This window comes from Rana temporaria, chromosome 10 (assembly GCF_905171775.1).
Source record: "Rana temporaria chromosome 10, aRanTem1.1, whole genome shotgun sequence".
NCBI lineage: Eukaryota > Metazoa > Chordata > Amphibia > Anura > Ranidae > Rana > Rana temporaria.
The window spans coordinates 12,792,138-12,808,295 of NC_053498.1; the positions used below are offsets into that span (position 1 = coordinate 12,792,138).

A 16,158-nucleotide genomic window follows, 5' to 3' on the forward strand; every position below is an offset into this window, starting at 1 on the left:
TTGCATTAAGCTTGTGTATTATAGGGGTATTTTTATTTAAAAAGTATAATTTCGGCCGGAACACCGCTTTAAATTTATGACAAAATTTGATTTTATTGGATTTCCTTTAAAATAAAAATAAGAAAACATTGTTGTTGTATTTTTCCAATTTTCTACTCTTTTTTCGCTTATATCGCAAAAAAAATTAAAACCGAGTCGTGAATAAATACCACCAAAGGAAAGGTCTATTTGTGTGAACAAAATGATAAAAACTTAATTTGGGACAGCGTAGCATGACCGCGCAATTGTCATTGAAAGTGAGAGAGCTGAAAGCTGAAAATTGGCATGGGAAGGAAGGGGGTGAAAGTGCCCGGTTATTGAAGTGGTTAAAAAAGTTATTTTGTTTTTAACAGCTGATAACTCGGCTCCAGGGGGTTCTTGGTGAAGGGGTTTTAGAGCCAAAAACACACCAAAATATAAGTAGGTAGATTCAGTAAGAGTTAGGCCGGCTTATCAGTAGATAAGCCGACCTAACTCAGAATCTACGCCGCCTTATGTTTAAGTGTATTCTCAAACAGAGATACGCTTAAACATATCTAAGATACGACGGCTTGCGCCGTCCTATCTTAGGTTGCAATATTTCGGATGGCCGCTAGGTGGCGCTTCCATTGCGGTCGGCGTAGAATATGTAAATGAGTAGATACGCCGATTCACGAAACGTACGCCCGGCCGCCGCAGTACATTTACGCCGTTTCCGTCAGGCATTATCAGGCCTAAAGTTATTCCATCTATGAGGTGGAATAGTAATGTTAAAGTTTGGCCGCCGTTCCCGCTTCGAGATTCGAAATTTTTACGTCGTTTGCGTAAGTCGTCCGCGAATAGCGATTTACGTCGTTTACGTCCACGTCGAAATCAATAGGCCCGTACGGCGTACTTAGCCGCAATGCACACTGGGAAATGTAGGTGCGCAGTAAAAAAGAAACGTGAAAAACGTAAGGTCAAGCACAATTAACATACAACACGCCCCCTTACACACATTTGAATTCGGCGCCCTTACGCCCGCCATAACATAGCAGGCAAGTACATTGTGAATCATGTACTTGCCTTGCTAACTTACGGCGGCGTAGCCTAAACACGCTTAGCTACGCCGACGCAAGTTTAGGCTATTGTACCTGAATCTACCTAAAGGGGACTTCACACACTATCTGAGCCTTTATTTATCAAACTCTTAGCCCCCATTCACATCTAGGCGTTTTTACGCCTGTAGTGCTACGCCGCTGCCGCCAGAGGGATGAGAACACATGTCCCTCTATGGAGATGGTTCACATCTCCACGCCGAACGCGGACGCCTGACGCCTGCCGCCTGAAAAAAGGTCCCAGACCTTTTTTTCAGGCGGATTTCGGCGTTCGGCTAGGAGATGGGAAGTATCTCCATAGAGGGGGTCAATCTGGGGCACATCTAGGCGGACAATACCAGCGTTTTGTCGCCGCAAATCGCGGTACAAAACGCCGCTATTTGTACCGCGATTTGCGGCGACAAAACGCCGCGAATTTGTCTGCCTAGGTGTGAATGGAGCCTTAGGTCACCTGTTACTGCGGAGTGTGACATACATACATTGAACAGAAATCTCTGTTGGTGGCGATTCTCCTCTTCCAACATTATTTATTGCAGTACAAGAATAGGGATCCGTGTCTTTGGTGACATTCCGTACTGTGATTGTCAGACCTTCAGCTCTTAATCTCTTTTTGCTTTTCCCACGGTACCATTCATATTTGTGTGGAGGAGGGTTAGATCTGCTGGTGCATGTTAAAGTCACATCACTACCCTCCAATAATACTTTGATTTTGGGTAAACTGACCTTCACGTCTTTTGGTGCATCTGGTGAAAAAGAAAATATGTTTTGCTTAACTTGTTCGGCTTTAGAGCAATTTTTTTTTTAATTTTTTCACACATGCGACAATTTTCATTCTGTAGCCATAAAATTAACCTCCCTGGCGGTATGATTCTGTCTGGAATTACGTACCAAAAGCGGTACAATTATTTTGCAAGGAAATTTGGCGTTTTATACTGTAGGCCTGTAATTTTTAGCAATAACTCACTTAAATCTGACCAAACAAGAGTCTAGTAGTATGATTTTTTTTTTAAAACAAAATTATAAATTATAATATAATAAATAATTATAAATAATTATAACAAATAATAATATAATTATAATAAAAATTATTCAATAATGTAATCAACTCAAAATCACTGAAATTTGCTCAGTTGCAGAATTGTCGCTGTCATTATTTATTTATTTTTATGACGAATTTCCCCGCAAATAGCTATCGCACAATTCTGCAAGTGATTATAATTTATTATCGCTGTTTTCTAGCTGATCTAAAACCATTTTTGACATAAAGGGACACTTTTGGAGAATCTACAGTTTTTAGGCAGAAAGAACATTTTTTATTATATAAAAGTACATGTAGGACACTGGGCAGACCACTAGGGACAAGGGGGGTGTGTATTTTTTACATACAGTACTGTAATCTATAAGATTACAGTATACTGTATGTAATGTGTTTGTTTACTTTTTTGAATTTGGCGCCGTTCTCCGCCCCCGTGCGTCGTAACGTCGCAGGGAACGGAGATCGGCAGCACACGGGGACACTGTGAATCGAGCGAGGAGGTCCCGCTCGCTCACACAGCGGGGTGGCATCGCTGGATCCAGGGACAAGGTAAGTAACTTGCCTGTGGATCCAGCGAGAAGGTAAGCCGCGCCACTGCACACTCTGCACGTCCACCCCGAGCGTGACTCGGGGATACCGATCCTAGCATTGAAAACCAACCCCGAGTCACGCTCGGGTTTACCGCCAAGGGGGTTAAGTTACACCGCCGCAAATTACACTAGGTAGTGCCCGATCCACAAAGCACTTACCTTGAAATTTGCAGCGGTGTAACTTAAAATCGTCCGGCGCAAGGCGTTCCTAATTTAATGGGGCGAGTCCCATTTAAATTAGGCGCGCTCCCGCGCCGGACGTACTGCGCATGCTCCCGATGTCATTTTCCCGACGTGCTTTGCGCGGTTTTACGTTGCGCCGGGTTTTGAGAATCGCGACGGGCGTAAAAAAAAAAATACGAGTTGCGGCGGGAAAAATTAAAAAAAAAAAAAAAAAAGACACCGTCGCGGGAAAGAAGGGTCTACTTTTACATGGTGTACTAACTTTACACCTTGTAAAAGCAGCCCTAATTTTGCGATAGCAAACTAATACTTACGGAGAAAAAACGAAGCTGAAAAGCTTTGTGGATCTCCGTAAGTGCTAATTTGCATACCCGAGGCGGCATTTCGACTCAAAATGCCCCCAGCGGCGGCCGAGGTACTGCATCCTAAGATCCGACAGTGTAAGTCCCTTACACATGTCGGATCTTCTGTCTATCTATGAGAAACTGATTCTGTGGATCAGTTCCATAGATAGAAACAGGGATACGACGGCGTATCAGTAGATACGCCGGCGTATCCCTTTTGTGGATTACCCCCTATCTGCTTAAAACTACATTTTAATTGACTAATACATACATCTGATGCTCAGTGTTGCTGCATTCTGTGATGTTCTCCCGTTATGATAAGTTGCTGTGCACTGAATTCCCATATTGTCATCTTCATATGAAGGAATATATCTAAATGTTAATATTTCTCTCCAGTATCCTTCAGATAGATCTTCAGATCGTCTCTCGGTTTGGCCGGCTTTGTTGAACCTCAGAGAAGGTGGACTGGAGCCACATGTGTGCTGTACAAAGCATGAAACATTCTCAGGACGTCCTTCAACCATTTCTCCTATTCTAGTAAGTTCCGGTATGGTTGGAGTATCTGAAAAATATTATGGTTAAGTTCCTAAAGTGAGGTTTAGTATTTTCAGTTCAGATTCTTCAAAGTAAAACGTAATAATCTGCAAAAATGTTGGAACTCCTGACTTACCTACTTACTGAGCCGTGGTCAGGGCCGGCCTTAGGTGTTCAGGCGCCCTGTGTGAGCTAATCCTGTGGCGCCCCCCCCCCCCATCTTCACCCCTCGCCCCCTGGTCACCTAAACATACACAAAGAGGTCCCTTATATCCTCCTCCCCTTCTGTGTGTAGGCTGGCTATAAAAAGTTTATACTTTTTATTTTATTTTTTTATCTGAAAAAGTAGATGCATGCAGGGCCAGGGGCTCAATGTGACTTACCTTTCGGTGGACGGTGCGGCTTTGCATTTAAAAATGCAAAGCCGCATGCGCCGTCTGCCCGAGAATAACCAAGCGTTTTTGGGCTTTCCCGAGCAGCGGCGGCACATGCGCAGTGTGCCTGTCGGGGCCGGCAGCAGCCATTTTTTTTCAGGTGCCGCAGCCGATGCGTTGCTCATCACCCAGTCCCAGGGCAGGGGGACCTGGTAGCGCTCAGGGGGACCTGGCAGCACCTGCTGCTGTGACTCGTAGGAGTCAGACTCCTGTGATGATCATGTGAGTACTTGACTGCGACTCACATTCTGCGAGCTGTGATGGCCGCACGGCGCCCCTGTTGCCCATGGCCGCACAGCTCGCACACCCCAAAGGCCGGCCCTGGCCGTGGTTATACTCTTCCTCCAAGTCTTCATTGACCTTCTACAATATCATTTGAATTCCTATTGCTTACATTAGGATCCCTCCATTGGCTGCCCGTAGAAGACCGAGTCACATTCAAGGCCCTATGCCTAACGCACAAATGTGTACACGGAAGCGCTCCCCAATATTTAACTGAGAAAATAAATCACCAAAACCCCAATCGAGTTCTTCGATAAACTGATCAAAAATGACTACTAATCCTCAAAGCCCGCTACAAGACCAAAGGAGAACGTCAATTTGCAGTCCAAGGACCTCCACTGTGGAACGCATTACCAACTAATATCCGAACGGAAATTGATCACCTGGCCTTCGAAAAAAAACTCAAGACCCACCTATTCTGAGGGATAAACAGAAGGAAAAGAGATACCAAGCGCCCTGAGGCGATTCAGTTCGCAATTGCAGCGCTATACAAGTTATTCACTCACTCAGTATCCTAAAGCCTCATACACACGATCGGACTTCCAACTGACTTTTCTGTGGATTTTGCTCCAAAGTGCATTGCCCGTGAAACTTGGTATGCATACACATGGCAGGACTTTTTCAGTCAACTTTCACCAAAACATGTGTTTTTTATTGCTCTTTACCGACACCCTTTGGGCAACTTCTGCTATTGTTGTCTGATATTTAGCATTGGTCCTGAGCATGCGTGTTTGTACTTTTCTCCATCGGACATTTGTTGCTGGAAAGTTTGTCTGTTCTCACATCGAACATTTGTCCGATGAAAAAGCAAAAAAGTTTGTCCGATGGAGCGCACACACGGTCGGATTGACGGCAAAAACAGCTCTGTCTGAGGCCCCGTACACACGTCCGAGGAACTCGACGTGCCAAACACATCGAGTTCCTCGTCGAGTTCTGTGTTGAAGCCGCCGAGGATCTCCGCGGGCCGACTTTCCTCATTGAACAACGAGGAAATAGAGAACATGTTCTTTATTTGGCCCGACGAGTTCCTCGTCGGCTTCCTCGCTGAAAAGTGTACACACGACCGAGTTTCTGGCTGAATTCTGCCGAGAAACTCGGTCGTGTGTACGGGGAATGAGGTTTGTTGTCAAAAAGTCTGATCGTGTGTATGGGCCTTTATTTTCAAAAGTGACAGTGATTTACAGTTGAATTAAGAGAATGATAGTCACACAGCTGAAAATAGAGAACCTTAAGGCCCGTACACACGATCTGACTTTTTGACAACAAATCTCCTACAACGGATCTGTTTTTACATACAATCCGACCATGTATACGCTCAATCGGACAAACTTTTTTGCTTTTTCATCGGACAAATGTTCGCTGAGTGAACAGACAAACTTTCGGGCAACAAATGTCCTACGTCAGCTAATCCTATCGTGTGTACACAAGTCCATCGAACTAAAGTCCAAAGTACAAACACGCATGCTCAGAACCAATGCTAAAGATCAGACAACAATAGCAGAAGTTGCCCAAAGGGTGAGTGAGTGAGAAACTTATATAGCGCAACACATGCGAACCGAATCGCCTCTGGGCGCTTGGTATCCATTCCCTGGGCCCTCAGAAGAGATGGGTCTTGATCTTTCTCCTGAAGGCCAGGTGGTTTACTTCCAATCGGATGGTGGTTGGTAGAGCGTTCCATAGTCTGGGTCCTTGGACCGCAAATCTTCGTTCTCCTTTGGACTTGTATCTGGCTTTGGGTATCTGGAGTAGATTTAGGTTGGCGGGAGCAGAAAAACCACGTAGTGTGTCTATTACGTCGCTACGTTCGTGTTTGTTGGCTGAAAAAATCCTATGGTGTGTATGCATACCAAGTTCACGGACAACGCCCTTCGGAGCAAAATCCACAAAAAAGTCAGTTGGAAGTCCGATCGTGTGTATGAGGCTATAAGAGAGCTTTGTAAACTGAGTCTATTACATATTTGTATTACCTTTGCTTGTTTGACAGCACTCCCCATGTAACACATAAATAGTGGGAAATATCTAGGGCAGGGGTCTGAAACTGGTGGCCCTCCAGCTTTTGCGAAATTACAAGTCCCATCATGCCTCTGCCTGTAGGAGTCATGCTTGTAACTGTCAGCCTTGCAAAACCTAATGGGACTTGTAGTTTCGCAACAGCTGGAGGGCCGCCAGTTGGAGGGCGCTCAACTAATTTGCCTAACAGTGTAGCGCAAGCTGCTGGGGACACTGTCCGTGCTGCCCCCCTGCAAAGTGCTGCCCTAGGCCTTGGCCTTGTTGGCCTAGGCCAGGATACAGCATTGACCTCCATAAAGAAATGTTTACCATTACCTGTGACATATAGGTATACAGTTTTCCTACTTTGTATTAGCCAGTCATTAGTGTCCTCGTCTTCTGATATTCCTGGGAAATATTGTTTATTATTATCCTCTCTTCTCACAGGGTCTATCCTCAGTGAACAGTTGCAAATTCCAGGAACTAGAGAGGTTCTGTCTCTGTAATCTCTTAAGACTGAAGAGTTTCTTTGACTGTTAAAAATCTGAGGAAATTCGAGTCGATTATCTAAAAACCAAACAGTACTGGATGTTGAAGATCTTTCACTAGGATAGAATGTACAGGGAATCTCCACACAGGATCCAACTAAACCAACAATTCTGTCAGGGAACTTCCATCTCTGACACACAAGTCCTGTTGGAAGAAGAAAAATAGAAGATGAAAATATACAGTATCTACCGTATTTATCGGTGTATACCGCGCACTTTTTTGCCCTTAAAATCAGGGCAAAATCGTGGGTGCGCGATATACGCCGATAACCGCTTCCCGCGCTGTGTTTGAACCACTCCGCCGACATCTACCGAGCGTAGTACACTCGGGTATAGTCGGGCAGGCTCGGCTCCACTCGCGGTCACGTCCTGTGCGTCCTGTACGTCCTTTAACGCGAGAGGAGCCGAGCCTGCCGAGTATACCCGAGTGTACTGCGCTCGGTATATGTCGGCGGAGTGGTTCAAACACAGCGCGGGAAGCGGGGATCGGCTGAAAAACACAGCAGGGAGGACACCATGATGGCCGCAGAAGGACGCCGGACCGGACAAGGCCGCCGATGGACGGGGGTGCGCGCTATACGCCAGGGCGCGTTATAGGAAGATAAATACGGTATATATATATATATATATATATATATATATATATATATATATATATATTATATATAGATATATATATCTATATATACAGTGGAACTTTGGATTACGAGGATAATCCGTTTCAGGAGAATGCTCGTAATCCAAAGTACTCGCATATCAAAGCGAGTTTCCAAATTGAAGTCAATGGAAACTAAAATAATTAGTTCCGCATTGACTTCAATGTAATGCAATACCGCATGCGGCCAGAGGTGATGGGGGGCGCCAGAGAGCCTCAGAAACGGCCGAAAAGGCCCAAGGACACCTCGGCTGACCTCGGCAAACCTCGAAAAAAAAGACTTTGTTCATGAGATTTGCCAAGGTCAGCTGTGCTGTTCTCTGGCCTTTCCGAACAGCGATCGGCGATGTTCGGCTCCGGCGCCCCCCCACCTGTTGTGGAAATTTAATGAAGATGTATTTAATATGTATTGTCATAGTGTCACCCATTGTTGGTTTTCCCGCAGCCCGCTTTAAAGAGCTGACGGGGGCAGACTGAGACTGGTTGAGATACACTTCCTGATTTGGAGAAGGGTGTTTGTGGAGTGGGGGTGTCGGCCGGCGAAAAGGGCCCCTGTGTCATGCACAGATATTCTCCTGTCGGGTGCGTCCACTCTGCAAACGCATTGTCAGTTTGGCTGGTGTGCGCTCTTGTCATCTCTCGGTGCCTGATCAACACTGTTTTGTGATGTGAGCGTACACCTGCAGATAAGCTCCCCTCATCGGGAACTGGGTTCATTGGGTATTGAATTATTACTGTATCCTATTGTTGTTATTACTTTATTGTTATTGTATCATGCTGTTGTTGTATTATGTTGTAGTATTCTCCAATCCATATATCGGCATTTGTTGTGTCGAGCCCACATGCTGTGACATCACTTCCTATGGTCACATGCTGTGACATCACTTCCTATGGTCACATGCTGTGACATCACTTCCTATGGTCACATGCTGTGACATCACTTCCTATGGTCACATGCTGTGACATCACTTCCTATGGTCACATGCTGTGACATAACTTACAATCAGCTGTGGTCTGTGAAGTCTTTTGTGCTAATAAACTCCGTGTGGGCGTCGCCGGGCAGTCTGATGAGGATGCCGAACTGAGAACAAGCTGGGGTCAATGGTCTGATTGTATGAATAGAAGGGGATAAATGGTGAGTGAAACTTTTAGCTTAAAGTGGAGTCTCCATCTAAAAAACATTTTTGCTTTATAGTTGACATGAGACCGAAAAAAAGAAAATGTTTTTACTCACCTCGAAATGCCTGTTGCTATGCGGTCCCACGTAATCTGCCCTCAGATTCACCGTGGATCCTGACGTCAGCTCCCTCGGGTCCTCTGCACGCTGATGCATATCCCAGGATGCCGTGCGCTTCCCCTAGGGCAAGAATCGCGTTACTTCGATACCGGAAGTGACGCGATTCATTGAATGCATGTTTTTTTGTTTATGGGTTGCCATCACAACGACGTTCACTTCCGCCGCCACCGCTCGTTGTGATGGCAACCCAAGTGGTTGACGGCGTGGCGCTGCTGCTATCTTGCGCATGCGCGAGAATGGGGCGGGACGGGACGGGCGACCCATTCAGGCTCGTCACCAGGGGAATCCCGGAAGTAATTGCTTGTGGGCTTCACAATACCCACAAGCAAAATGACAACCGTCTGGAGACTGGAATAAAAAGTGTTCGTTTGCTAGAAGTCTGCGGGACGGGGGCGCGTTTTTACCCAGTAAGTGACCATATGTGTGCAACTCTACAGACAGATGAAAGGACATCCAAAGTCGGGGGTCGTCCTCGGATGAGATGAGAAGTCATCCGTGATTGGCGGAACACAGAACAGAGGCGCTACTGGGAAAATTTGTGTTCCGCCAATCACAGGACACGCTGAGAAGACGGGGCGGCTTTGAAATCATGGACGCTCGCAGCAGACGGAGACTGTCACCGGCCTGCAAAACGTGAGGGATGGCACAGTGGGGTGGAAAGTGGGGGCAAATGATGGCACTGTGGGGGCAAGAGATGGCACTGTGGGGTCAAGTAATGTGATGGCACTGTGGGGGCAAGTAATGTGATGGCACTGTGGGGGCAAGTAATGTGATGGCACTGTGGGGGCAAGTAATGTGATGGCACTGTGGGGGCAAGTAATGTGATGGCACTGTGGGGGCATGTAATGTGATGGCACTGTGGGGGCATGTAATGTGATGGCACTGTGGGGGCAAGTAATGGCACAGTGGGGGCATGTAATGGCACAGTGGGGGCATGTAATGGCATAGTGAGGCTTGAAAAAAGCCTGTTTCTGTCAGCGGTTGTTCTGGCTACCCCTCAGCTTCCAGAAAGACTAGTAGGAAGGGGGTAGACTTATACGGCGAGTATATCCCAAAACCAACATTTTTCCTGGAAAATTAGGGGGTCGTCTTATACGCCGAGTCGTCTTATACACCGGAAAATACGGTACTTTAAAAAAATGATAAATGTGGTTGGAACCCTGCTTTAAAGATGGATTATTTCACTGAGACGAAATGTGTTACTTTTAGAGACATGATATCTGTCTGTGTGCTCTGCATACAGCCAGATTTCTATGACACACCTCAGGCCAAAAGCGGTACTGCACAGCGCTTTGGCCTGAATCATGCTCATTTTGCGAGACGACACTCGCAAACCGAGTTCCTTTTTTATAAAATACAGTGCTCGTATTGCAAAACGCTTGTTAACTGCAATCCGAGGTTCCACTGTGTATATATATATATTTATATATAGATATTGTTTTATAGTTCTTAGGTTTCCTCAAAATATGAATCTACTTTACAGTACCTTGAAAAAGGTTAAGGAGCAGAATCTTCTTTGTGATATCCATTCTGCGCTGGTCAGCGACGACAGTCAATCATGGATGGCAACTGTAACAATATATGAATGTATATATGGTACACTTTAATTTGGAACAAACAAAAATAGCCCATGAGGGTCTGCAAAGAATGTGTTATAGTGGAATTGAAGGCTGCAAATACTTTTCCTCCAAAAGTCATCCTGTCTTTTGCCGGTTTTCTTCAGTGTGCTGGTTTTCGGCCATTTTCATTGGTTGATGCGGGTTAAAGCGGTGGTTCACCCTGAAAAACAAGTTTATAGCATGCCATTCAGCATAGTAGCGCGAGCTACAGTATGCCTTTATATTTTTTTTTTGGGCGCCATACTCACTGTTTAATCGCGTACTAAAGTTTCAGACTCCCCGCGGGGAATGGGCGTTCCTATGCAGAGGGAACGTGATTGACGGCCGGCTATGGTGCGTCACGCTTCCCGAGAAGAGCCGGAGTAGGACTCGGCTGTTCACGGCGCTATACGGCGCCTGCGCACAGACATCGGAGCTGACTGCGCAGGCGCCGTGAAGAGCAAAGTCCTATTTCGGCTCTTCTCGGGAAGCGTGACGCGCCATAGCCGGCCGTCAATCACGTTCCCTCTGCATAGGAACGCCCATTCTCCTAAAACTTTACTACGCGATTAAACAGTGAGTACGGCACCAAAAAAAATATAAAGGCATACTGTAGCTCGCATTTTCTATGCTAGAAAAATTTTTTTTTTAGGGTGAACCCCCGCTTTAACGTTACTCCTGTGCATCACATGCACAGGGATCCACCATTTAGGCACACAGGGATCGGGCCGACCACTGTAAGCTGAGCATGCACAGCTCAGTTTATATGTGTGGGATCATTGAGGGAGGCAGGTAGGCAAATTGTATTGCAAAAGAGACATTGCAAAAACCTGCCTGACCCCAGTGAGTAACAGCAGAATTTTAGTTCCGCTTTAATTCGTTCACTTAACCTGGAGTTAGTTTTAAACATCTTAATCAGGTCTTTGTGGTGGGGAAGGGGACTTACTACATCTGTATATCTTTACCTGAGATCAGCTTTAACTGTAGCAATCTGGTTTTCTATCCTGTCAGAGAGTGCTGTGCTGTATGAGATTTATGTATTTCAATTTATCTATTCAAACTGGAGGGTGCAAAACCTGCAGAGAAACCAATTTATTTCCAGGTATGGTTGCTAAAGCAGAACTGAACAAGATGAAGATAAAAGCTGATTGGCTACCAGACTCGGAGTGCACTAGTTTTAGTAAATCTACCCCACAGTGTATATAGCTGTTTTCCTGGATCCATTAAAGTCAAGCCATTTATGAAAAAACACCTTTGACCACCTCCCACCCGGTCACTACACATATACGGCAGGGTGGGCGCTTCCTCCTTCTGAGTGGACGTTTAGGAACAGAGGGGGATCGCGCCAGCACGTGCCCACGCAGGGGCACGATCCCGATACTCTCATGTCACCCGGACATGGTGCATCTCCGATCGGCAGGAGGGCTCTGTGATTGGCCCTCCTGATCACATGATGGCTGTGTCCAATCACAGCCATCATGTGATGTAATTAGAGAGCCAGTTCTTAGGCGATCAGCTCTCCTCTTCTCACACGGAAGTTGTCAGTGAGGAGAGAGAGAGCAGATCACTGCAGCCGGACGGTGATCAGTGAGTATGAGCTGTTTTACAGCTTTTTTACACACTGATCACCGGCTCAGTGTCCCCACACAATGTCCCCAAAATAGTGTCCCCAAAACACTGTCCCCCACATAACAGTAAAATCATATGTCCCATTGATCATCTGCACACATATCTCCGTACATCCAGGGACGATCCTAGGGTCACAGATGCCTGGGTGCAGAAATATTTCTGGCGCCCCCACATGGGCGTAGTCATCTTACTAACTCCTCCCCTTTACAAATGTTTCTATGGTTACGACTCAAACACAGAGATGCTCCCCTAAGAAGTCTTCATTAGTGTCCCCCATCAGAGTCCCCCCCAGCAGGTGTCACCCATCAAAGCCCCCCACAGCAGGTGTCCCCCATCAGAGCCCCTACACAGCAGGTTTCCCCTATCAGAGCCCCCCCCAGCAGGTGTCCCCCATCAGGGCTCCCCCCAGCAGGTGTCCCCCATCAAAGCCCCCCACAGCAGGTGTCCCCCATCAGAGCCCCCCACAGCAGGTGTCCCCCATCAGAGCCCCCCCCCACAGCATGTGTCCCCCATCAGAGCCCCCCCACAGCAGGTGTCACCATCAGAACCCCCCACATCAGGTGTCCCCCATAGATCAGTACTTGTCCAATAGATCCCTGTAGCTCAGGCGCGCTGGGAGCAGAAACACATTACAGGGGGAGGGGCATACGTGGCATCTTTGGTCACTTGGAGGGTGGCACTCGTAGAGCATTTCTTGGAGAGCACGGGATGATTGGCAGCAGCTCTGGCCAACCCAGAAGCCTCTCATCACACTGTCTATGGGAGAAGAGCCGACACACGCAGAGGGGGCGGAGCAGACAGGAGACTGCTCCATGCACACCGGACAAAATTAATTGCCGGAACGTGTTTCAGTACTAGGGTCCACTGTGGTACCCAGCCCGGATTCCGGGGACATCGGGAGGTATACGCTCTTGTCAGTTGCCAGCAGAGAGAGCAATCGGGATGGGGAACCGCAGCACCCGCTACATGCGCTCCGCCTCTGGACACAGACAAGGAGGAGGGAGGGGAACACTTTGGAGCTTCGGCGCCCCCACCTCTGAGGCGCCTGGGTGCTGAGCACCCGGTGCACCCTGCCTAGGATCGGCCCTGCGTACATCTGTCCATGATGATCTGCGCACATCTGTACATGATCATCTATTTTTTTTTAAATAAATGCTATCACTTGCTGATTAGCGTTTCTGATTACTGTTGCTGTCCCCTGATGACCACTAATTCTGCTAATAATTGCTGTCGATAATCTTAATTTACCGATAACGGCCACTACATGCTGATAATTACTGCTGCTATTGGATAATTGAGGCTGCTTATCGATAATCGCTGCAGATAACTATCGCTACCTCTTGACAACGATACTATTTGTTGATGATTGCTGAAGACAATTAACGCCTCCTGACAATATTCATTGCTATTTGCTCATAAACGGTTGATGCCTCCAGGTGATTCTCCCGCCTGTGGATAACTGTCGCTGTACCCTGATACAGGACTTAGAACAAATGACGAGACCCCAAGGTATTCCGGAGAGACACTAATTAGTTGTAAAAAGGGCAGAACTAGCGGACCTTTTAGAACAGGAGAAAAACGGTAAACAAGGAGAGGTTTCAATGGGGAAATAAATCCGGGAAGTGGTTGGCTAGAGCAATAAGGGAAAAACAAAAATGTTCCTTTATCCCTAAAATTAAGAACGTTCAGGGAGAGATGGTTCACTAGTCCCCAGAAATAGCGGAGGTCTTCCATGAATACTATAGCTCATTATACAATGTGAATCAGAGAGAGGTATGTAGGGAGGGAAAAATTCATGAGTACCTGAGAGGCTTTGACCTTCCTATGGTGCCTAAGGAGGAACTGGAGCAACTTTAAAAAATAGTATGGCTCTGGGAAAGTCTCCGGGCCCTGATAGCTCTATATTATCTCTATCTTATATTATAAGAGATTTAAAAAGTTTCTGATCCCTAAACTATGTGAATATCTTAACGCCCTGGGCAAAGGAGAGACCCTCCGGGAGGAATCATTACTGGCCTATAGAACCCTCATCCTAAAAGAAGGGAAGGACCCAACAGTCCCAGTGAGCTATCACCCAATATCCCTGTTAAATACAGATATAAGGATTTTTGCTAAAGTAGTTGTACTTGTAATGTAACTACTGTAATGCCAACGGCCACCACAAGATGGCGCCAGATCACAGAAGAAAGCTAAGGCCTGCAGAAGGCCGGTAATTGAGGCGGCAGCTTTGCGGCCTTCTGCAGGCCTAAGCTTCCTTCTGTGATCTGGCGCCATCTTGTGGTGGCCGTTGGCATTACAAGTAGTTACATTACAAGTAGCAAAACAACAGTTCTAATGTGTTTTTCACTGTTTTCACTGCCATTTCCTTCCCTCTAATTAGAACCCCCAAACATTATATATATTTTTTATTCTAACACCCTAGAGAATAAAATGGCCGTCATTGCAATACTTTTTGTCACACCGTATTTGCGCAGCGGTCTTACAAGCGCACTTTTTTGGGAAAAAAATACACTTTTTTAAATAAAAAAATAAGACAACAGTAAAGTTAGCCCAATTTGCGTCCGCTCGTGGAATGGCGACAAACTTTTACCCTTTAAAATCTCCATAGGCGACGTTTAAAAAATTCTACAGGTTGCATGTTTTGAGTTACAGAAAAGGTCTAGGGCTAGAATTATTGCTCTTGCTCTACCAATCCCGGCGATACCTCACATGTGTGGTTTGAATACCTTTTACATATGCGGGCGCTGCTCACGTATGCGTTCGAGCTTGGCGGGACGGGGTGCGTTTTTTGGCTCCTCACTTTTTTAGCTGGCTCCTAGAATCCAAAAAAATTTGTGCAATACTGGCGAAAGCTAAAAGGTCCGGAGGATTAGCAGCCCCAGACTTCGAAAAAAACTACCAGGCGATTTGTATTTCTCGGATGGTAGAGTGGATTCATAATAAAGAGGGGAGAAGCTGGGTAAATATGGAGATTTCGCAAAGCAAGGTAGATTTAGGGAAGATGGTTTGGATACCACGGGAGCACCGAGAATTAGCTAATGCCACGTACACACGATCGGAAATTCCGACACCATTGCCGTGGATTTTTTCCCGACGGAATGTCGGCTCAAACTTGCTTACACACGGTCACACAAATGCTGTCGGAAATTCTGAACGTCAACAATGCGGTGACGTACAACACTACGACGAGCCGAGAAAAATTAAGTTCAATGATTCCAAGAATGCGCTGAATTGATTTAGACCATGCATGTATTTTAGTGCGTCGGAAAAAATGAGAACCAGCTCTCAAATTTGTGTAGTCGGAAATTCCGAATAGAAAAAGTCAGATGGAGCCTACACACAGTCGGAATTTCCGACCAAACGCTCACATCGAACTTTTCTTCTCGGAATTTCCGATCGTGTGTACGCGGCATTACAGTACAAATCCATTAACCAGAAACACCTTTAAAATTTGGGATGGCTTAGGAAGAATGCACCATTGGGACCATAATTCACCACTATTATCGACATTGGGCACAAACTATTTCAAGCCAGGGAAAGAGGAACACATATATTTCACTAGAAAAAAAAAGAAGAAATATTATTACAAGATGTAATGGAAGGACATAGGATGTGCACGTATGAGGAAATCACACAAAAATTTTGAAATATGCTACAAGATAAATGGAGGTACACACAATTACAGCATTTAACACAATCACTGCCACAACAGCTACGTGGAAAAATTCACGAGGACAATAGAGACATATTTTTCACTTTCCCCTTAGTTTAAATCAAAGTATATCCAAAATCTATAGGATACTAATTAAAGAAACAGAACCAGAATTCCCTCCACATTTGGGGAAATGGGAAGAGGAGATAGGCCCGCTCAGAGATGAGGAACATAGAAGGGAAATTCGGGGAATGGCGTGCTATTCCTCAGGA

The 16,158-nt window shown here is 46.0% G+C and overlaps 1 protein-coding gene across 1 annotated transcript in view; it reads right to left on the reverse strand.

Moving 5' to 3' along the window:
* Positions 1-16,158, reverse strand: part of LOC120916338 (B-cell receptor CD22-like) — a 28,818-nt gene that overhangs the window by 10,410 nt on the left and 2,250 nt on the right. Inside the window, exons 2-5 of the mRNA XM_040327248.1 lie at positions 10,494-10,576; positions 6,844-7,200; positions 3,540-3,830; positions 1,595-1,858 (exon numbers count right to left, since the gene is read on the reverse strand). Coding sequence (XP_040183182.1) covers positions 1,595-1,858; positions 3,540-3,830; positions 6,844-7,200; positions 10,494-10,536 — 955 coding nt within the window. The 5' untranslated portion in view covers positions 10,537-10,576. The remainder of the gene's footprint in view (positions 1-1,594; positions 1,859-3,539; positions 3,831-6,843; positions 7,201-10,493; positions 10,577-16,158) is intronic.